At 41.1% G+C, this 22,429-nt stretch overlaps 1 protein-coding gene across 3 annotated transcripts in view; it reads left to right on the top strand.

The window, feature by feature from the left end:
* Positions 1-22,429, top strand: part of ATP2A2 (ATPase sarcoplasmic/endoplasmic reticulum Ca2+ transporting 2) — a 53,757-nt gene that overhangs the window by 27,904 nt on the left and 3,424 nt on the right. Inside the window, exons 7-20 of one of the 3 annotated variants that reach the window (XR_013980514.1) lie at positions 3,560-3,645; positions 5,349-5,813; positions 8,411-8,499; positions 9,982-10,084; positions 11,833-11,964; positions 12,079-12,201; positions 12,460-12,678; positions 13,322-13,657; positions 13,945-14,165; positions 14,774-14,976; positions 15,864-15,949; positions 16,314-16,447; positions 17,194-17,311; positions 17,447-19,270. Coding sequence is in view for 2 of the 3 variants with exons in the window: in XM_080985623.1 (XP_080841749.1) it covers positions 3,560-3,645; positions 5,349-5,813; positions 8,411-8,499; positions 9,982-10,084; positions 11,833-11,964; positions 12,079-12,201; positions 12,460-12,678; positions 13,322-13,657; positions 13,945-14,165; positions 14,774-14,976; positions 15,864-15,949; positions 16,314-16,447; positions 17,194-17,311; positions 17,447-17,716 (2,585 nt within the window). In the remaining variant the exon portion in view is untranslated. Of the gene's footprint in view, positions 1-3,559; positions 3,646-5,348; positions 5,814-8,410; positions 8,500-9,981; positions 10,085-11,832; positions 11,965-12,078; positions 12,202-12,459; positions 12,679-13,321; positions 13,658-13,944; positions 14,166-14,773; positions 14,977-15,863; positions 15,950-16,313; positions 16,448-17,193; positions 17,312-17,446; positions 19,378-22,429 lie in introns of those variants that run through there. The other 2 variants (XM_080985624.1, XM_080985623.1) reach the window with 2 other exon arrangements.

The raw sequence follows: 22,429 nt of genomic DNA, 5'->3' as shown, positions 1-22,429 counted from the left end.
TTAGATTAGATTCTCAACGGTTCTTGTCCAGATCACAAAAGGTACATGAATAAAAGGCCAAGAGAGATGTCTACCTGTTGCTTCTTTCTCCTGGTCAATAGGTCTAACAAGCTTGAAGGGTATCATAATGTATTTGGTTGTATATTTGCAGTATAACCAAACAAACTGGGTGTCAGGATTGGAATATTTTTCCAGTAATCTGATAGCTCAGTCTTTGAGCACAGTTCTGGAGATCAAATAAATGTTGGTTCAATGAAAAAATAGGTATAAAAGGAAAATTCCTAGATGCCAAGATCCAAGTTTTAGGCTAGTACTCTTGGGTGAGAAAACTCCCGCAGAGATTTAAAATAATAAAATATGCAGCAAAGTATAGCATGGAAATATAGGCTGTTAGGCCTTTAAAATATGTGCCCTTTAAAGTAAGTTCCAAAGTTCACCTCTTCCTCTAGCATAGAAAAAGACAATGGGTTTGGTAAGTTAAAAATGCTTTTCAGACAACAACCATTTTGCACAAGGGTTATATTTCTGATCCCAGTGCAGGTTGGCCTACTCTGCCATTTTACAGCTCCTGCCCTCTTTTACAGCTACCTCCAGGTCACTGTGGGGTGTGTGTGTGTGTACAGTTGTGCATCAACTGGATGTGTGTAAATTGGGCATAGCCTGCACTTACAAACTCTCCAGATTCATGTGCTTTTCCATACAGCATTCAGAAAAGGTTGCACAGGCAGTAAAACTTGGCTTTAGTTAAAGTGGAGAAGGTTCCTAAATTATTGGTATAGGAACTCTAGAGTGGCTTGTAAGAGCCATGCGGTTTGGTTTGCACCAACCAGTACAACCAACTGCACCAACTCACGTTGAGCTTCTCTGGTAGACTGGAGGGGAACAGAGGCTTGATTATCTAGTTTCACAAGGTGTGCTAATTCACAAGGTGTGCTAAGCCTGGCATGATGGTTTACTCTAGGGTCTTAAATGTTTCGTGCATTAATTAGACCAGATTGGTGGGGTATTGTTGTTGTTGTTGTTGTTGTTGTTGTTGTTGTTGTTGTTAGTGTTGGTTATATGAGGCTGGCTATCCCACAGTAAATACATACTCACTTAATTGGGCCCACGTATCATAAGGCCTGTGGATTGATTGTGGCCCCCTCGTTTATATGCAGATCCCTGGAGGCATTTGAAGTCTGTTGGCCATCTGTCTGTTCCCCTCATGTTCTTGGAAAGTGTGAATGGGTACTGGGAGAAAGCCTCCAATGCAAATTCTGCATTTTTCCTCCTCTAATTTGATTCAGAGGCACTTGGTATAGGAAGAAATTACCTTTATATCAAAATGAGACACAAAATCTAAATTAGAAACTGGTTTCTGATCAACTGACTTGCCTTTTTTTGGTATATATGGAAGCTTCTTACATGTCCAGGCTTTGTAAATATTTCTCTATTTACATATGTTGAATGTCTTTCTCTAACTCTTAATTGGAGGATTTTCTTTTAACTTACCTAGACTATCTGTTATTGCCTGGTTTTCTCCTGGCAATTATTTGCATCAAAACTATTTTCAGGTGGTGTTGGTTTTTTTTTTTTTTTTTTTTTTTGCAAGTAAATTTTTATTCAGAATTTGTACAAAAAAAGAAAAGAAAAAAAAAAGAAAAAAAGAAAAAAGAACTAACAAATACAAAAATAAACATTTTAACATAAATTATTCATCCTATTTTCATACTATACAAAAAGGAAACATACAATCATACAATCATACAAAAAAATAATAATATAACCATTAGGCTCTCCTTAGCCTTTGACTTCCCTTCACCCTTTTGGTAAGTATCAAATAAATCTCAGATTGCGTAATTAGTTTATTAAAGTTTATAGTTATTAGCTGATAAAGTTTTTCTAATACCGCCAGTTCCTCCTATATATCCGTTCCAATATAATTCCAAAATTTACTCCAATTTTTTTGAAATTTCTGGTCGTCTTGGTCTCGTATTCTGCCTGTTAATCTATCTAGCTCGGCATAGTTGATCATTTTGACCTGCCAGTCACTTATGTTAGGAATAGTTTCTATTTTCCAGTTTTGTGCCAGCATAATTCTTGCGGCTGTGGTGGCATAGAGAAATATTTTTTTATCTTCATTTTTTATTTCCTTACCCATTATTCCCAGCAAAAAGGCCTCAGGTCTCTTGGGAAAAGTATATTTAAAAACTTTTTTAAGTTCATTATAAATTGCTTCCCAAAAAACCTTCACCTTGTTGCAATGCCACCACATATGGTAGAGGTCTCCCTCCACTTCACCACATTTCCAGCATGTCTTATTTTCTGATCTATAGATTTTAGCCAATTTTGCCGGCGTAAGATACCATCTATAGAGCATTTTCCAAACATTTTCTCTCAAACTCGTACAGGCCGTAAATTTAATATCTCTATTCCACAATTTCAACCACTTTTCAAACTCGATGTTATAACCGAAGTCAATTGCCCATTTAATCATTGCCTCTTTGACTTCCTCGTCTTTTGTATGCCATTCCAGTAATATGTCATATAATTTAGACAATGTTTTGTTTTTGCCTTCTATTATTTCTATATTGAATTTTGATTTCTTGTCCTCAAAGCCCATTTTTCTTTTATCTTGTTTTAACATATCATTCACCTGATGATATTGTAGCCAACCGGTGAATTGATCCTTTATTTCCTCATACGGTTTAAGTTTAAGCCCTTGTTCTGATTTTCTTACCAAATCCTCGTAGGTGGCTGTCTTCCCTTCCATGTTGTTTTTTTTTTATTGTTAAGACCTCTACTGGTGAAATCCACCATGGTGTTTTTCTTTCGAGAAGGTTCTTATTTCTTTCCCAGACCTGATATATTGGTCCCCTGAAAATATGGTTTAAGAAGGCCCTGTGGACTTTCACCTTCTCGTACCAGAGATATGCGTGCCACCCATACCGATTATTGAAACCTTCTAAATCTAGTAGGTCTCTGTTCTCCAATTTTATCCAATCTTTTAGCCAAAGTAGGCACGCTGCTTCATAATATAGGCTCAGATCTGGGAGAGCAAAACCTCCTCTTTCCTTTTTATCAGTTAGTATTTTCAGTTTAATCCTTGGTCTTTTCCCCTGCCAGATGAATTTCATCAGGTGGTGTTGGTTTTTTAATGGCTACAGTAGGGTTGCCATATTTCAAAAAGTGAAAATCCGGACACAGAAGTTGTTGAACCTTTTTTTTTTTGCAAAATCTAAAAAAAAAAAATGTTTTCGAGATATTTTTAAGGAAATTTGTCAAAATCTAGACTTCTGAAACAGGTTGACATATCTTCAGATTTTCCTGGACATCTGAGCATGATTTCCATCCAGACTGTTTACGACTGCCGTATTCTGGCTATGTCCGGAAAATTCCAGGTGTATGGTAACTCTAGGTTACAGTTTTAGCGTAGCGGCTTTTTCTATTAAAAAAATGCTTTTCATCTATGTAAACCTTGTATTATGATGTAATGGCTTTCACAGGTGATGTTCTGCAGATGCAAAAAGGTGGGAAATGGAGGCATTAATGTCTTACTAAAGCTGTAACCTTCATCTAGGTGAATCTGTGTCTGTAATTAAGCACACGGACCCTGTGCCTGATCCTCGTGCAGTGAACCAAGACAAGAAGAACATGCTCTTTTCTGTGAGTAAATTGGGGCGGGGGGGGGGAATCTGTTTGTGCGTACTGATTATTAAAGGATTGTTCTGCTGTTTCTTGACTTACTTCCTATGGGTCCCCCCCCCCCCCCAATGAGCCATCACTCATTTTGTTTAGGGCAGTTCATGTTTAAAGAATTAAGAATATCTTGGACATCTAAATGGTAACCTTGTATGGAACTAAATGAGCCTTTAAAAACCTGATGCATATAAACACATTGTCTCTTCAATCATGGTAAACATTGTTTAGCTACACTTGTACATGCAAGGCAAAAATGAAGAGCAGTAAAACAAGAAACCATTGGAAACACACAGTTGCCCAGGGGATGTGTTGGGCTTGTAATCCTAGGTTTTCAGGGTACATGTTTGAAAGGCAAGTGTGAGGGCTATGGTTATAAAGCAAGGTGTTTCTGTCATCTACCAGTTCCTGCTAAGTGTTTTTTTGTAACTGGAATGCTATTTATTAAGAGAGCTTATCTTTCAAGTTTCACTGATACCCCAGTTTCTTTTTTTAAATCTCCTGTAATGTGCCTGGCAGAAAAGCTTAGAAAAAGGGCTCAGCTTCTTTTTCATCTCTTCCAAGTCAGTTGCCACATTTGACCATAGGACGTCCTGTTCTTTGTTGCATTTGTTGGATGAGCGTCACTTGAGGATGCAAAAAGTGTGCTTGACCACATGTCTGCCCAACTCTTGCCCATACTGGCAAGGCTGGTCTAAGGAAGTGGTCAATGCTTCTTTGTGGGAGGGAGTAGTACAATTGCATTCTTCAAGAGAATGAATGTGAGGCCTTTGATGGATTTAAGAAAACAGTAGGTGAATGCTTTCTTGCATTCAAGCTCCCTCTACCCCAAGGTCACCCTGCAGGAGGCCATGATTTCATCTGCAAAGGAACCTTCATCTGGGATCTCCCTCCCACAAAGAAGCATTGACCACTACCAAGACCTGCTCAGTCTTTGTTTTCAGAAGATTGGTAAACTCTTGTTTCACTGGGCCTCTGAGAAGTGCAGCCTTACTGGTTGTTAAGCAGGCACATGTTTTTCGGTGTTTGTGGAATCTTTGGAAGGGAGGTTCTTGGTAAGCTGCTGCTGCTCATTTGTCACTTCTATAAGGATTGCTTCAGTAATCACTTTTACTTGATGCTTCTGTTTGGTTGGTGATTTTAATTTGATGGTAGCTACTTTCAGAACTCCATAGAGTACAGCTCGCCCAGTGTATAACTGGCCAATAAATACTTAGAGGCCATGGGCAAAGCCATCTGCCTCCTTGGAATGGGAGTAGTAATGAATCCATCCATGACTAGTGAGAAGATACACAAGAGAGGGATTAAATTCTTACAATGTTGGACACTCACTGTGATTGTTTTTTTCAAAGCTGACCAAACTAGAGTGAGAGAGTAATTTATGGTCATAGTAGGGCACGTAGTACATACAAATACACATAAAATAGGCCTGTGTATATAAAAACCCAGTTCAAAGACAGAATGAAATCTGAAGTAACTTCCAGAATGCTGATAGCTGCATTCATGTATTTTATGTTGTAGTTAACTCGAATTAGCCAAAATAAGACTACAAACCTTGCAGTTTGGCTATAAGGTATTGGTGGAAAATAGTATCTGAAAAAGCATAACCTAGCTTTATGTGCTAGTGATTAACCACAGTTCTCCAATTCCCTTTTAACTTCTTGATTTAGGGTACAAACATTGCTGCAGGGAAAGCTATGGGTGTGGTTGTGGCAACTGGCGTGAACACCGAAATTGGCAAAATTCGTGATGAAATGGTGGCTACTGAGCAGGAGAGGACCCCGCTTCAGCAGAAGCTGGACGAGTTTGGAGAGCAGCTGTCAAAGGTCATCTCCCTGATATGCATTGCGGTGTGGATAATCAACATTGGTCACTTCAATGATCCTGTCCATGGTGGCTCCTGGATTCGGGGTGCCATCTACTATTTCAAAATTGCTGTGGCACTTGCTGTGGCTGCAATCCCAGAGGGCCTGCCTGCTGTCATTACCACTTGCTTGGCTCTGGGTACTCGCCGAATGGCAAAGAAGAATGCTATTGTTCGAAGCCTGCCATCTGTGGAAACCCTGGGCTGCACTTCCGTGATCTGTTCAGACAAGACTGGAACTCTTACCACCAACCAGATGTCAGTTTGCAGGGTATGGTCAATTCACTTATCTAGTTTCTTCTTAACTTATGTAATTTGTCTGGGTTTCTGTCAGAACTATGAAATAGGCCGGTTTTAGTGTCAGAACAGCTCTGTCACCAAAGCCTGCTTCTAAACCTTTATTTTATTAAAATGTGATTGCAGATGCTTTATCAGCAGAAAAGATAATTTAAGTTAATTAGAAGGATAGTGCTTACCTCTTTGTCACTTGAATATTACTCTGTACATAAAGAGAAAAATACATGGCTTGGTTTGAGACAAAACTTAACCAATGCCTATCCCTTGAATCTGTTCAGTTCCTGAGCTCAACTCTAGGAGAAAAGGTGCCTTGAGAATAACTTTCCTTTACCACTGATGCAGTCTTGATAGGGTGAAGATAAATGTGCCCCAGGAGAGATGGAAAACGAAAATAAAACTTTTTGCCATTTATAGACTCTTCCCAAGTTGATGGCTTGGGAATTATTCTCCTTGTCACAGGTTTTTTAATGGGTTTATTACCCTCTTTAAAACAAAACAAAAACACCTCATATTTTGAGTGAACAAATTCCATTCTGTATTAAATTGCCTATGAACTTTGAAGAATGACCCATGATTACCATTTCATTGAAGGTAGGCCCTGGAGACACAGAATAGATAAGACTTAAGAGTTACTTCCTTCCCGTGTTGTCAAACTTCTGTCAGCCTTCTCCACTTTTCTCTATACCCCACACATGGGTGGTCCACAGTATTTGATAGTAAATTCAAACTGGAGTAGATATGGGAGGCCCTGGTGTAAAATTTGATGCATAATCTGTTATTGAGTAGATTACCAGAGTTACCTCTGATGCTAGGCACTCTCTGTAGAGTAACCAGCTGTGTGTGTGTGTTTAGAAAGTTGATGAATGCTGATCTAGGTATTGTCCTGTTATTTAGCAATTATGCCAGTCTCTTTATTCAGTTGGTTGTGCCTCACTTGTGATTGATATTCTAAGCAGGAACTGAATAGAAGCACAAAGAAAGAATTTTAAATCAAATTAAGGCACTTTTATTTGTGAAGGGTAATTGCTGGAAAGACTTAAGTGGCTAGAGCTTCTCCTGATTGCATTACGTGGCTGCAAATAATTACATTCAAAATTATTGGGCCAGGGTAAGATTTCAAATAAGTAAACAGTAACAGACCTCTTCTTTTTGAATCTACTTAATATTTGTGTGACTGTAACAGACTTTGGTGCCCCTGTTTAACTTGCTGTATACTTATTTGTATTACTTTCCAGTCTTGTCCAGAATTTTATGCTGAAGTGTTTGTGCCTGTGGAACACAAAGCAGCTGCTCATCTGTATTCTAGAGAAGGTTACTTGCAGAGTATTGCATAACTGCCTGTCTCTTAAGAAGTCAGATGCCAAAAAAACAGAAAGGTTCCTTAGCATAGGAACATCAGACTCTTTTGCCTCAGAAAAAGATTTGTTTTGAAGTAGCAATATTGAGCTCTTCATTCTTTTAGATCAAAATATTTCTCTAATCCTATATAGCTGGGAGAGGGTGTTTTGTTTTTTGTTAGTGTCAAGTCCATTAGGTAATGCAGAAAAGCGGTGTCTGTAAGATTTTGGAAGAAAGCCTTTGCACATAAAAGCAGTAAAGCAGGATTTTCCTGTAGAAAAGAGAGAGAGTCTCTCTCTTTCTCTTTAGGAAGTTTTTACAGAAGTAATCCTTGGAGGTTATTTTTCTGCATTATGGTCTGTTGCCAAATATCCAGTCCAAGCCGATGTGAATTTACTCGTGTTGCTTATACACAGCAGGCTTGAAAGGAAAGTAACTGCATACATTTGAATGGTGGGTGTTCTTTTGAAAAAGGTTTTCCTTATGGTGGGGGGGTGGTGTTTTTCCTTGGGGATTGGAGTTCAGTCTTTTGTTCATCCCTTATTGGTAAACACTGTCCTCTCTTCCTGCTCCAATCTCTATTTAAACTATAGTGCTCCTTAAAAAAAAAAAACATTTCCCCTGCCTCTTCAAGACCCTCGTTCAGTAAAAACCTACCTTGTCAGCAGTGCCGTCTCCCCGGCTCTTTCTCAGTGCTCATGTTAATTTCTGAAAAATTATCTCCTCCCCAGCATGCCCCCTAAGTCTTTTCCCTTCACCTTCCTTGTGTTCTGGTCATGCTAAATGAACATTGACTAGCATATGCCACATTTCCATGTCTGAGGCTGCATTCCTGTCGCTCCAGGTTCAAAAAGTGGCATCAGGCTCTGCTTCTGAAGCATTTGCCTGATTCTAAAACTCCCCAACACCTGGCAATGAAGGTGAGTGTTCTGAAGTCAGTATAGCTGTGCTTACCTGGAGTGGACTAAACATTAAACTTTGGCTGATATAAACTCTTGATTAAAATGAATTCCTGGGAATAAAATGAATTCCTCCAGAATATAGAGGCAAAGATCTAAAGAAAGGTATGCGGAAGAAGCCCATATTATAAAAATCCTGAAAAATAAGTGCTAGTTAAATGTTATAATTATTAATGCCACTGATATAAAGTCCTGCCTGCACTTCTATCTTGACGTTCAAGCTTTAAGTTACCTCAGTTGGTTGACTGGATCTGTACCCTCTTCTGTCTTACAGATGTTCGTTGTGGACCGAGTGGAAGGAGATAGCTGTTCTCTGAATGAATTTACAGTGACTGGCTCAACATACGCTCCCATAGGAGAAGTGTAAGCTTGATTCTTGCCAGCTGAACCATTTACAGGTCTGGCTGTGTATGCACAGCAGCACTTAGGGCTCGAATTTAACAGCCTGAAAGAGAAGTGGATAATGTAAAGCGGGACTGAAGTGCAACCTCTTGATTTGTAGATTACCAATTTAAAACTAATCTTTTGGAATAGTTAATTTTGTGAGGAAATTGCAGGCTTTCCACAAGGTTATTGATATTTCGCCCATCTTAGGGAGAAGAGTGTTACTGGTCTCACTTAATAAGTTATTTACTGTGAGCACTCCAAGCATTATAAATATACTCTAGATCTGTCCTTCAGAATTACATTGTTGTCCTAGAATATATTTCTTATGTGTGCAATCTTTCATTATGAATACTGTTGTGCAGGCTTGTGTTTAAGCACTTGCCTGGCAGCTTATGGGGACAAGGATTTGCATGCAGGTGAGTGAGTAACCTGGTATAGAATGGGTAAAGCACGGTTTCCTCCTTGGAGCCCACCATCACACACCAGGGTGCTAGAGGAAGGACAGACGTCTCCATCTGACCTCTACTGGCTCCCAGAAGGCTAGAATTTATTATTATTATTATTGTTGTTATTTGGCAGGCCTATAAAATTACAAGACTGCTATGCTTTCCCTCCTTCAAACCTTAATTTCTCCAAATTGTTCTGAAATGTTATGTTTTTTGAATCTACATATCATATTACCACTTCTCTTATGCCTTTGTCTCTGCTTTCCATATAAAGAAATGTGCACACACTAGTGTCTTTTCAGTTCTTCATAGCTCCAAAGAAAGGCACAGATTGTTAATGTTGAGATGATGACTGGAAAAGACATAACATCTATTGTCATTTCCTAGTTGATGTCTTTGTTTACGTAGAGCCCTTAAGAGGAGCACATGAGGTGTCATGATTCATCAGTGCGTCAGCAAAGCTAATTTCCCCCAAGTAGAAAGAAATCTCAATTTGTTCAGTCTTTATAGTCATTGATGACAAAGCTTTTGATGTGAATCAATCCCATGATGGGTCCTTGCTAAATGTTCTGTGTGTAATATTAATTTCATTTACCCTTGAACAAAATTCACTTAGGGCAAAAGTGAAATACAACATCTTAAAAACATGCAGCACACTTGCCTCATTGATCATGGTTCCTTTTCGTATTTGAGTGGGCAAGGAGGAATTCTTAATTAGGACACAGGAACTTTAAATGCCCATGTTTTAAAAGACTACCTGTAAAAGTGAGTTCTGCTGTTGATTCTGACCTTGTAAACATAATGCAGCATGAAATGTCCGTTCACATTCATGTCAATGTGATTTATTTATCCCAAGCCCAAGCTGCAGGGGGCTTTCCGGATTTCAGCATATGAAGGATGAGAATAACATGAACATGCCAGAGAGGGAAGGATCTTAGCCAGTGGTTTACTCTGATACAGCACAGACATTGGGACTGAAGTCATCTATTTTTCTCTTGAATATTTTTGACAGGCATAAAGATGAGAAACTGATCAAATGCAGTCAGTATGATGGTCTTATAGAATTGGCAACAATCTGTGCCCTTTGCAACGATTCTTCTCTGGATTTCAATGAGGTAAGTATCTCCTCCTAATTCAAGAGAGGGAGCAAAGTGGTTGCTGTTGCTCTCCTATGTTAGAAAGGGCTGCAGCACAAGTGTCAAGGTACATTCCTCCCATCCTCTTTGATTAAGGGTATTTATCTGTTCACAGAAACAGATACTTTTCCTCAAGGGTGTGTTTGTTTAGTCTTTTATGCACCTCTTTTCCAGCAGTTGTGTCCAAGACGACTTTCTCAGTTGTTTTCGGTTATTAAATCTGTACAAATACATAGCAAACGAAATAAATAAAAGTATACAGCAAATGAAATAACAATTCAGCAGCAAGATATCCAAACCAAGGCCTCAAGTGAAAACAACTAAAAACAGCCACAGACTGAATCAGATTTTAATGTTGCATCTAAATATCAACAATGTAGGTCTTGACCAGACATCCCCACTAAGGGAATTTAAGAAGTGGGGTTGCCACAATCCAACATATTTATACTTTCCTGATAGATGCATTTCTGACACCTGTAAAAGAAGCCTTGTGTGCATATCTACTATCTAGGTATTTTCCTGAATCCTGTGAAAAGTGACTGTGCCTGCACCAGTTAGTTTTTCATGATCTGGGAAACGTATAGTTTTATCTTGGCGCTGAAGAGCTTTGGTGTTGTATGAAACAATGCATACATGAATTCATACAAAGGACTCAGTGACAGATATGAGAGCACCTAAGTCTGAAGCTAAACAGGTGTTAACTTGAACAGCCCCTTGAATTAGTCTGGAAGCTCCATTTTACAGCCAAATGGGGGCTTTGCATCGAGCGGGAGTGCAGGAGTAAGGAAAAATATGGGGAAAGAAGGCCAGAAGAAAGAGGCGCTTGTACACATGGTTGGTTATACAATATTAGCTTGAAAAAGCACTTCCATAATGAGTGCTGGATGAGATGCACCTTTAAAATAGTTAGGCAGAACACTAAATAAGGAACAGCCAAGGGAAGTGGGCTTTTGAGACAAGGTAGTGTATTCTTCTAATTAACAAATAGGTTTTCTTATGCTGAGCCTGTGCTGATAGTCCCCATACCAACTGCAAAGAATGTGACTTACACATACAAATAAAAGACAGTGACCTTTTTTGGTGCTGAGCAGGACAGAGGAAGGTAAAACATTTGGATAAAGGAGCATAAATAATAGGCAAGGGTTAACATAGCAGAACATGCAGGACAGTTATGCTTCTTTGGGTTGTTTATGCAAAAGTTGATCTAGAAGGAAGTAACTTGATAGATGCAGTGGGGAGAAAGGTCACAGACATGAGTGGAAGAAGTCAAAGTGTAAGGCTGCAGAGTGAATCAAGAGAAAGTAGTAGACTGCCGGGAACGAAACCCTTAGAAACTAGGGCTTGAAGTGTCATTAGAAAGTATAGACAAGTATGAGTAAACACTTGAAAGGGCTGATGTGGCTTAGACTTATGTTCTCACTGTGCCAGTCTACTTACTGCTACAAAATGGGGGCCTCTTATGGCACTTAAGGTACAAATGCAAGTCAAGGTAAGCCCCCCCCCCCCCCAGGTCTTCGTGCGCTGGAAAAGGAAGCAATAATTGATACAGTACAAAAATATATTTTCAATAAAATCCATTATTGCATAAATAGATTTTATTACAAATTCTGGTTTTGTTTTCATTTTAAATAAGAATTTTTGGATGTCTGTTATCAAGAAGACTCCCAAGATATGTAAGTGATAGGCAAACTGTGATACTAATCATGCTAATAACATTTTTGTTAAAGGCTAAAGGAGTGTATGAAAAGGTTGGTGAAGCCACAGAGACTGCCCTCACGTGTCTGGTGGAGAAGATGAATGTGTTTGACACAGAGTTGAAAGGACTGTCCAGAATTGAACGGGCGAACGCTTGCAACTCGGTCAGTACTTCTGAAGTAATACACAGCAGAGAACCAAGTGAAACTCTTCTCCTTTCATGCAGGTTCATTGCACTGCAATTCTGACTTCTCCATCTTCCCACCTCCTTCCTGCAGGTGATAAAGCAACTCATGAAGAAAGAGTTCACCCTTGAATTCTCAAGGGATAGAAAGTCCATGTCGGTGTACTGCACTCCAAACAAGCCCAGCCGGACTACTATGAGCAAGATGTTCGTTAAGGCAAGTATGCTTCATGGAAGCAGGCAGTTGTACTCAGCTGCAAGGCAGCATGGCTCTTGAAGTTGTGCCAGAACAAAATTGCAGTGGCGTCTCAAAAAATAAATCTGTGCTTAGTAGTATTCGACCCCTGCAGTTGAGTGAGCTACTTTAATTTTATTTTATTTTTTTCCCCTTGATGGCTTTGTGGTGTGAAGGCAAGTGATTGTGATTCTGATCTTTCCTGGAAAGCTAATTGGCTCCCACTTTGTGCTCCTGCAGGGTGCCCCCGAAGGAGTAATTGACAGGTGTACACACATCCGCGTTGGAAGCACTAAAGTGCCATTGACACCAGGAATTAAGCAGAAGATCATGAGCGTCATCCGAGAGTGGGGCACAGGCCGAGATACCCTGCGCTGCTTGGCTTTAGCAACACACGACAATCCACCAAGAAGGGAAGACATGAAATTAGAGGATTCTGCAAATTTCATTACTTACGAGGTTGGTTAACTGTCAAATTGCAGCTTGAGGAGAATGGCAGACGTTTCCTAAAACAAAGTGAGTTTTGTCTTTGGATGGAAACACCAAGTGTGCCACTTGGAGCTCCTTGGAGGAAGGGATGTAGCTGATGTTAGTTTGTAACATTTAGCATCTCCATCCTAGTACCATCCTAATATATTGTGCATTTATCACTAGGCATCCTGCGTCGTGTTCATGCCCTTGCAACTAACACAGCTGGTGATAAACCCCACCTAATCCTAGGCTACAAAAATTTACCTAGGGCTGTCTAGTCTCCATTCCTTACCTATAGAATGGGAACAGTAGCAACTGACCTCTGTGGATTGTTGGGAAGATGAACAAATTAAAACAAAAATGCTGTACAAGCAGTAATAGCAGTGCCTTTTTCCTAGAAAAATAGGTACTCATCATGAAGTTGTTACAGTAAGTGCCACGCTCTTTAACCAAAAAAAGAGGCTTCAGTACTGCGTACCCTTGAGTACCCCCTCAAAAAAAAAACACCTGACAAGTAATAGTATAACAATGGTAAAAGACATATTAGTTCTGTTCAGCAACTTAAGGATGTGTGCCTTTTACCTTGTTACTGGAAAATCTGAATGCTTAATGAGGTTTATTCTTGTTTCAGACCAATTTGACATTTGTTGGCTGTGTGGGGATGCTGGATCCCCCACGAATTGAAGTGGCATCATCCATAAAGTTATGCCGGCAAGCTGGTATTCGTGTGATTATGATAACAGGGGACAACAAGGGGACAGCAGTGGCCATCTGTCGTCGTATTGGCATCTTTGGGGAAGAAGAAGATGTCACCACGAGAGCCTTTACAGGGCGTGAGTTTGATGAACTTTCCCTGGCTGCCCAGAGGGACGCTTGCCTAAACGCGCGCTGCTTTGCCCGTGTGGAGCCTTCCCATAAGTCTAAGATTGTTGAGTTTCTCCAGTCTTTTGATGAGATCACAGCTATGGTAAGTGTGAGAGGTGGGGCATTAGATAGACGGCAACTTCTTGTGTAGAGAAAGATCTGTGTACTAGTTGAGGGGAGGGGTCTTTATGCAGTTGCATTTTACCGAGGTTCCAAACAGTTCTCTCCCAGCATGAAGGTGCAGAATAGGCTAGAACGTACATTAGTCCGCCCTAACTTGCTGCCAAGTTATCAGATGATGAAGATGGGGCTGTGCTTGGAACCAGTTCTGCTGTATGCTGGCACAATGGGCCATGTCAGTGCCCCCGCTTTTCAAACTTTCTCTTTCAGACTGGAGATGGTGTAAATGATGCCCCAGCACTGAAGAAAGCAGAGATTGGTATTGCTATGGGGTCAGGCACCGCGGTGGCAAAGACAGCTTCAGAAATGGTGCTGGCTGATGACAACTTCTCGACCATTGTAGCAGCTGTGGAAGAAGGACGTGCAATCTACAATAACATGAAACAATTCATTCGCTACCTCATCTCCTCCAATGTCGGAGAGGTCGTATGGTAGGTGTGCCAAGCAGACTCAACTCCCCTCAAGAACTGCACAAGTGAACTTTGTTGATATAAATTGAGCAGGACTGGCCTCCTGGGACAAATTCAATCCAGAGGTGGCTAACAAGTGACTTAGGGAACCTTTCCCATCCCCCCTTAAACAGAAGAAAATGTCAGAGGATGGATTTGGAGAGTTCTTAGTGGCAACTCAGCTCTGGACAGTTTGTTAGCAAAGACCATAGATATGCCAAACCAGAGAGCTTTTAAATGCAAACTAGAGCTTTAAGTGTAACAATGTATTCTTTAGAACCACTTCTGCTATTTTGGGTAATGAAAAAGTGATTTGCAAAGACACACTGAATGTCCGTAGTTACCAACGATTATCATTCTCATCCCAATTTCAATGCAGCACTCAAGTTCTCCTTTCCATAGGCTGCATAGGACTTGCCTTGGTTATCAAATAGCGTCAAGAACTGTTAGGATTGCAGCCAGTTTGAATACTTGACTCTTAAATAGTTGTAACCCAGTTTCCTCTCATGCTGTGAAAACCCGAAGTACAACATATCCATTAAATCCTTCAGTTAACATGATTAATCTTACTTCTGCTCTTTTTTTGACAGTATCTTCCTGACTGCTGCCTTGGGTTTCCCTGAAGCTTTAATTCCTGTGCAGCTGTTGTGGGTAAACCTTGTGACTGATGGACTCCCTGCTACTGCTCTGGGATTCAACCCCCCTGATCTTGACATCATGGACAAACCACCTCGTAATCCCAAAGAGCCCTTGATCTCTGGGTGGCTCTTCTTCCGCTACTTGGCCATTGGATGTGAGTGTTGATTTTTGATTTCCGAACCCCTGGATAGAACAAGAGGTTTTCTGCTTTCCCCCTTCCCTCATTCCCAGTACCTCCCTGTTCCCTTCCCTTCTCCTCTTGGCTCTTACACAAGTGAGTCCAATTAGGGCAGCAGCATGGCATCAGCCGGTCCGCATTGCAATTCGGCAGAATGGTAGAAGTTAGCTTAAAGGTACTGAAACTTGTTATCACATGCTGTTGCTGCATCCTTTCCTCCTCACCTTCCTTTCTCTTGGCAGTTGCTAATCTTGCAGAAGATGGCTGCAAAGTGCCACTTGGACCAGTGTCTCTCAAACTTGGGTTGCCAGCTGTTGTTGGACTGCAACTTTCATCATCCCTAGCTAGCAGGACCAGTGGTCAGGGGAGATAGGAGTTGTAGTCCAACAACAGTTGAGGACCCATGTTTGAGAAACTCACTTTGAACAGTTTACCTACCAAGCTAAATCTACTTCTGAACTCTCCATTTTAACTAAGCACCTAAAATGTTTTTTTAAAGCCAGCATTGCCTTGGATTGAATTATCTGATAAAATAATTTGTGTGTGTGTGTGTTTGTAGAAGAGTTAACTTCCATTAGGCAGGTTTTCAGTGAGGAAAGTGTAAGTGTGTCTTGCACAGAGCTCTGGCCCCATCTCTGGGTCTGTTTTTAAATGAGATATGTGGTGCTGGAAAGAATCCAGTTGTGGTTACTTGGCATTCAAGATATGAGCATGGATAGCAATTGCAGGAAATGGGCAAGGGTTACATAGTAACCTATTGTACAGAGGAGAGAAAGTTCAGGTGAGGTGAGCAGGCAATACAGTTGGCCCATTATTCAGCCTAGAAAGAACTAAAATTACTTATTCCCCCCCCCCCTTTTAAGGCTACGTTGGAGCTGCTACGGTGGGAGCTGCTGCTTGGTGGTTTATTGCTGCTGATGGTGGCCCAAGAATTACCTACTACCAGCTGGTAATATTTTCTTCTCCATATTTCAACATTAGCATTATTTGAATAAGGCTTACATTTTTGTAGTGCTGTTGGCTAACTATGGTGTTTAAGTGGAATGCACTGGTATCTTTTCAAAATAACACCAGTTCTTATCTTTGGAAAGATCTTACACATGTCAAAAAACTAATTCCAGCTTAAAATAAAGATCAGATTAGAGTGTTTAAGAAAAAGCTTTGGTTTGTTCAACTTTATAGCTGAACAACAACAAGAATTATAATGATGGTTGATAGCACAAGAGTATTTTGATGAGCTGCAGCCGGGGGACGAGGAGCAGTAATGTCATGAGTGTACTTAACTAACTTGTATTTGTGTTCACATTTTCCAGAGCCATTTTCTGCAGTGCAAAGAGGACAATCCAGATTTTGAAGGTGTTGACTGTGTGGTCTTTGAGTCTCCATACCCTATGACAATGGCACTTTCCGTCTTGGTCACTATAGAGATGTGTAATGCACTCAACAGGTTGGTGTGCTTGAAATGGATGCTTTCATGTGCCGTGTGTCGGTGATGCGGTGATGGGAGCACTAGATTGCATCATGCTATTTGAAGAACTTGCCTTGACTGCAGAAGTTCTGCATTTGGGTGATTTTCACTGTGTTTCTGGAATTCAGTGACTTTAGGGATTCAGCTACTTTTACTTTTTTTAACAATGGATTTAAATAAATCAATGAAGGAGCAGTACACAAGATGGGGCAGAAGAAGTGGCTTTTTCATCTGCAGAAACTGAAGAGAAATATTGCCTGCCTTGAGCTTCACAGGACATCTGTCTCGGCACCGTCAGAAGCATTGCAACGTTAGACAGGCTTGATCCAGTGTAATGTAGATATATGGAGCAGGATCTGGGTCAGCAGTTTTTGCAGAACATTGGCAGGGAGCTATTAAAGCAGGTGGACCTTTCACTAGAGAGCTGCTGATGGGTTGTGGGCCTACAAAACTGGGCACTAGGAGAAATGCCTTGTGCTGTAGCACATGCATGCACTTGGTATCATGGCAGCCAGAACTGGAAAAAACAAAAGAAGAGTTTTTAAAGCTAGTGGAAGGGGAAAGTAGAGTGGCAGACTCTCTGAGCCTGCCGAAGATAAGAGCTGGTGAAGTGCAGTGGCTTTGAGCAGGAGCTGTGAGCCCTGGGTCAAGTCACACATAGATGGCCTTTAGGCAAGCTGCTGTGAACTGTGAAGCTTTATGTACGCCTTCATTCTTTTTTTCAGCCTGTCAGAGAACCAGTCCTTGTTGCGGATGCCTCCTTGGGAGAACGTCTGGCTGCTGGGTTCCATTTGCTTGTCCATGTCTCTTCACTTCCTTATCCTCTATGTGGAGCCACTGCCAGTAAGTTTGCATAGCTCATGTTCCAGGACAAGTCTTGAACCAAGCAAGAAAAGCTCTTGGTCATCCCCAGCTCTCTTACCCCTCAGCTCAGTCAAAAGGCTTCACCAATAATGCTATTTCTCTTCCATTCCCCAGCTGATCTTCCAGATCACACCTCTGAATCTGACCCAGTGGCTGATGGTGTTGAAAATCTCGCTGCCTGTCATCCTGCTGGACGAGACACTTAAATTTGTGGCCCGTAACTACCTAGAGCCTGGTAAAGATAGTGTGCCGCCTGCCACCAAGCCACGCTCTTTGTCCGCATGCACCGAAGGGATTTCCTGGCCGTTTGTGTTCATTACCCTACCCTTGGTTATTTGGCTGTATAGCACAGACACTAACTTTAGCGACATGTTCTTTTCTTGACCTGAAGAGATAACAGTTTGACAGAGAGATGTTTAACTTAAATCAATTTTTTTATTGTTTAAAGCAATTGTCTTATTCTGCTGAATTTTCACATGAACATATTTGCCAGTGTCTGAGGTTCCATATTCTATGCCAGCCCTTCCCCATCCCGGTGTCCTCCAGATACCTGCTGTTACAACTCCCATCAGCCACAGCCAGCCCACCTGTGCTTGCGAGGCCCAATGGGAGTTGTATCCCAGACACCTGGGAGGGGCACCAGGTTGTGGAAGGGCTGATCTAGATGTTTTGGGTTTTTTCTTTTACTTCCCCTGACCCGACTCCAGTGGGGGAGTAGCATTTCTCCCCACCCCCTTTTATACACATCTAGGGTGTCCATTGACATGTACAGAGAAATTTAACACTATTTTATGCAAATATTTTTTGTAGAGGAGAAGCATGTACAGTGTTCTGTTTAATAGTCAACTCATCCTTGTAAAAACAAACAAAAAAGTGCTTTGCGGGGGGAGTGCCAGTGGACACTATATTGAGCAAACTGTAATTGGTAGCAGATTTTAGGGAATGAATGTTTTTGTGTGTGTTTTCTTAAACTAAAAAGCATGCAATTGTTTATGTCTTCTGCATGGTCACCTATTCTTAATTTGTCATTCAGCTGGTTTTTTCTGCACTGGGCAGATGTATACTGCTACCTCAGTATCTACCCCCCTTTTTTGCCCTTTCCAATATTTTTAAATAACAACTGAATCTTGTTTACACCTGTATTTGTAAGAGGTATGCTTATTTTTGCTGGTGCAGAAAATACCACTCCAGGGGCAACCTATTACTGTTCTCCTCCTCAACCCCCCCATCACATGTAGATTTTTTTTTTAAAAAAATTATTTATTTAAATATCTTATGTATTTTTATTGTAACAGCATTTTCACCAGCATTGCCCACTTTGGGATGGTGGGGAGAAGCAGGAAAGGTAAAAGGCTACCTGGATAGACTTCAGGCAAAGCAAAAAAATAAAAAAAAATAAACTTTTTTTAATTGAGAAAATTTTGTTTCTCATTTCATTTATACCTTGGAGGCTGCTCCATTTTAATTAGCAAAATCCATGCGTCAATATTTTTTGTGTTCTTTTTTTTTAAGTGGGGGCATTCATAATGGGACCTGGAAACAAAGGACTTGCGTTTGCACAGCTGGAGTTCTCACAGGGTCTTTTTTTGGTTAGGTCTCTTAACTCTCAGTGCCACATCTTGGGATATAGTCTGCTGGCCACATCTTACCCTGAAGTGGCAAAGTAACAAATTTGTGTGTGTGTGCGTGTGCGTGTTACGTCTCTGTGTGTGTTTTTGTAAAATCTGTAAATACCACATGACCAAATGAACATATTGTATAGAACTATTTTTATTTTTAATGTGGCACTAACCACCATCATTCTATTGCGATAAATGTTACCGCATGTTGTGTTTCCCCCCCTCCAAATTGAGTCCTGTATCAACAATGTGTAAGTTCATTAACAGTCCTAACTGTGTGGTGTTTCTCTCCAATGCCTTCCAACATTCATCGACTGAAGTGAGTATCTCTCTTCCATTTCACCATTCCAGTGGTGATGTGCTGTGTTAAAAAAAGATAGCATATGCTGTATACATGTCAAAGAATAAATGCTAATTTTCCCTTCATTCCATGCTGCGTTTTGTCAGATATTCTGCTGTGCTACATTATTATCACCACTCTTCACATTCTGCCTCCAGTATCATAAGGCTCAGATGTCTTGAAGAACAAGCATATTTTGCGCCCCCAATTTCTATCGGGTTAAATCTTTAGAACCAAGCTAACAAGACCTGCGCCCTGAAAGTATTAGAGAATTAACAGCGTTTCCCCTTCCTAAATTCACATTAAACTCTTCCTTAGCAACCGTCAGCACCTCCAGGGTGGCTTTGCTGCAGTGGAAGCTTTTTTAGATAATCTAATTTGTCTTCCCTACATCTCAAAAGTAATAGACATCCTTGAACATGGGTCCCAATTAGCTGGTTGTAGTTTTCATACTGTACTTTGATGCTCTTGGACGACTTCTTTGTTTTGTTATAAAGGTGTCATGAACCATTCCAGATAACAGGTATTAACTTCAGAAGGCCAAAGGTCTTCCAGTTACATTCTCTCAGGTATTGTGTTTCTAACAGAACAGTATCTTGATAGTTCTCAGTGAGTAGAGACTCTTCTTGTGTCCCACAAAAACAGCAACGGAGTAGTCGAATGAACATAACACGGTTGAACGCCGAGGGACTGGGGGACATGTTCTGTCAAAACGGCAGAGAGCATGCTGGCTTTGCAGTGTTTTTCAGTCACTTGCTAGGGCACTCTTCGTTTAGGAGTTGGATGGATTAAAATTTGGCAAGAGTCCTTTGAAGAGTCTGTGACTAGCACAGAATGCTTAGTGATGGGTAAGCTCAAAGTGCTCTGGGGTGTAAAGTGAAATCCCTTGCAGATGGAAGGTTTCACTAGCAGACATGTTAAAAATGTGGACCTTGCAACTCAGGAGTGTGTTAGGAGCACAGCAGCAAGCAGTAAGCAGCCTTCTTAGGCAAAGTTTTCATGTCATCCTAAATCTAGACTCTAGTGCTGACCTTAGTGCACATGCTATCTCCACACCTCCTTGCCTTGGTCTGGTTTTGCCGCCAGTCTACTGAGCTTGGAAATGGGAATCAGCACGATATTATCAGTGCAGGCTGACTTCTGTGACAGGGATAGCTAATCTGTGACCTGCCAGATATTGCTGGACTACAACTTTGTCTCTGACCCTTCTCTGCTACTCATTGGGGCTAAAAACACTGCCAAAGGTAGCTCAGTTAAGTAGAGCATGGTGCTGATAATGCCAAGGTTGCAGGTTTGATCCCTGTATGGGATAGCTACACATTCCTATGTTGCAGGGGGTTGGACTAAATGATCTTTGGAGTCCCTTCCAACTCATTGGGCCTAATGGAAGCTGGGAGTCAAACAGCATCTTCAAGGCCACGGATTAGCCATTCATAGGCAGGCCCAGAAGCATCAGCTTCTGGCTTCTTGACACCTGCACTATAGATTGGCCATATTCTGTCTAGCTGTAGGTCTCATTTCCTTCAGCTGTCCCTTCCTTGCTCCTCACAAAAGTGAACACAAAGACAGCCCCAATGTATCTCAGTATTTTATTTAACATTCTCAAAGTAAAAGTACAGGTCCCTTTCTTGATGGGATTATAATCTCAGATTTGACGGGGGGTTGAGCAGAGAAAACTCTTTCTCGGTTACATGGATTTAGGAGGACTAAGCAGGTATGCCAAAGACCTCACAGGAGGCTGGGGGAGGTTTTGAAGAGGAAGCAAGAAATGGCATTGTGCAAATATTCTAGGAAGTAGCATCACCCATGAAGGTCTGGAAGGGAGAAAGAGCAGAGTTAAGAGGAAGCTAAAACTTGCAGAGGTCCCTTACTAAACACTAAGCATATTTGGGGAACAAGAATCCTTTATGTCTGGAGTCTTATGTGTGTGAATGTTCACATGAAAAGCCCAGCTTAACCAAATGAAAATCGAAACCACGGTGGAAGTCCCTATTTCAGTTACTCATCTTTACAAGTGGCAGTGAGCTTGATGATGCTGGTGGCAGAGGCTGGTGGCAGTTGGAATGCCAGCCACATTTGAGGGGCCATGCAGGTAAGGGCAGGTTACCAAAATTGCTGTTTCTGAAAAGCAATGGAGCACACCAGTAACTTTCAAGCCCACTTGTAAGAGGGTTCTTGCACGGATATCCATTTAGCCCAAATTGTTAGCAACTTGGAGTGTTTGTAAAGGTAGACAGTTCTTTATTTTTTTTATTTAAAAATCTGTTGTGTTTTGATCTGCCTTCCATTTCTCACTGTGCTTTTCAGTTGGTTTAGACTGTTCTTGTCTCAGTGTTTCTCACCCAGATGAGACATCTGCATAGCTGTATAGGGCAGTGGCACAGAATCCTGTGACCATCCCAATGGTGCCAGACTTCAAATCCCAACAGTCCCAACCGCTATGGTCAAAGGGAATGATGGGAATTGAGGTCCAACCACATAGGATAGGCACGGCTGGGGTAGATGAGTCAATAGTTTAATTGGTATAGGATAGCTTCAACGTTAATCTCTGAAGCACAGCTCCAGCACACTGGACTTGCTCCTTCGTCTCTCATCTCCCTTTTAACTGAATTAGGGAAATAATAAGACATACATTTGTGGTATAGTAAGCCATCTAATTAAATGATATTTGCAATTCACAATGCCAGTTATGGTAAGCAATATATTTCACCAAGGGAAGCACACATTCTGCCAGGAGGTGAAGCCTTGTAAGATGGCTAGTCATCAACTTTTCCATTAGTGGAAGGAATTAGTGAAGCTTTTTCAAAGTGCTTTGAACCTTGCAGTGACCCCTTTGGAAAGGGGCACCGGGTGCCTTCCCCTTCTTACTGAATAAGGAGTTGTTGTCTTTCCAAGCAGAACTTAACCCTAAATCTCTTAACTCTTAAAGCCCAGTGCAACCTTCGGTGATTCTCACACCACCATGGGTTGGGTGAATATGGTAACTTTTCTAAGGCCATCCAGTAAGCTTAGAATTGAACCTGTGGCTCTAATGTTAAAAACCTGATGGAGCAGAGTCACAATTCAGGGAGGACATACTTTTCCTCCATAGGATCCCAGGTTCAATTAAAGCCCCCTCAGGTGCAGTAACGATGGGAA

The sequence above is a fragment of the Podarcis pityusensis genome (assembly GCF_964106645.2).
Source record: "Podarcis pityusensis genome assembly, chromosome: 16".
Lineage (NCBI taxonomy): Eukaryota > Metazoa > Chordata > Lepidosauria > Squamata > Lacertidae > Podarcis > Podarcis pityusensis.
The sequence above is the reverse complement of the archived record's forward strand: the minus strand, read 5'-3'. Positions and strand labels throughout refer to the sequence as shown.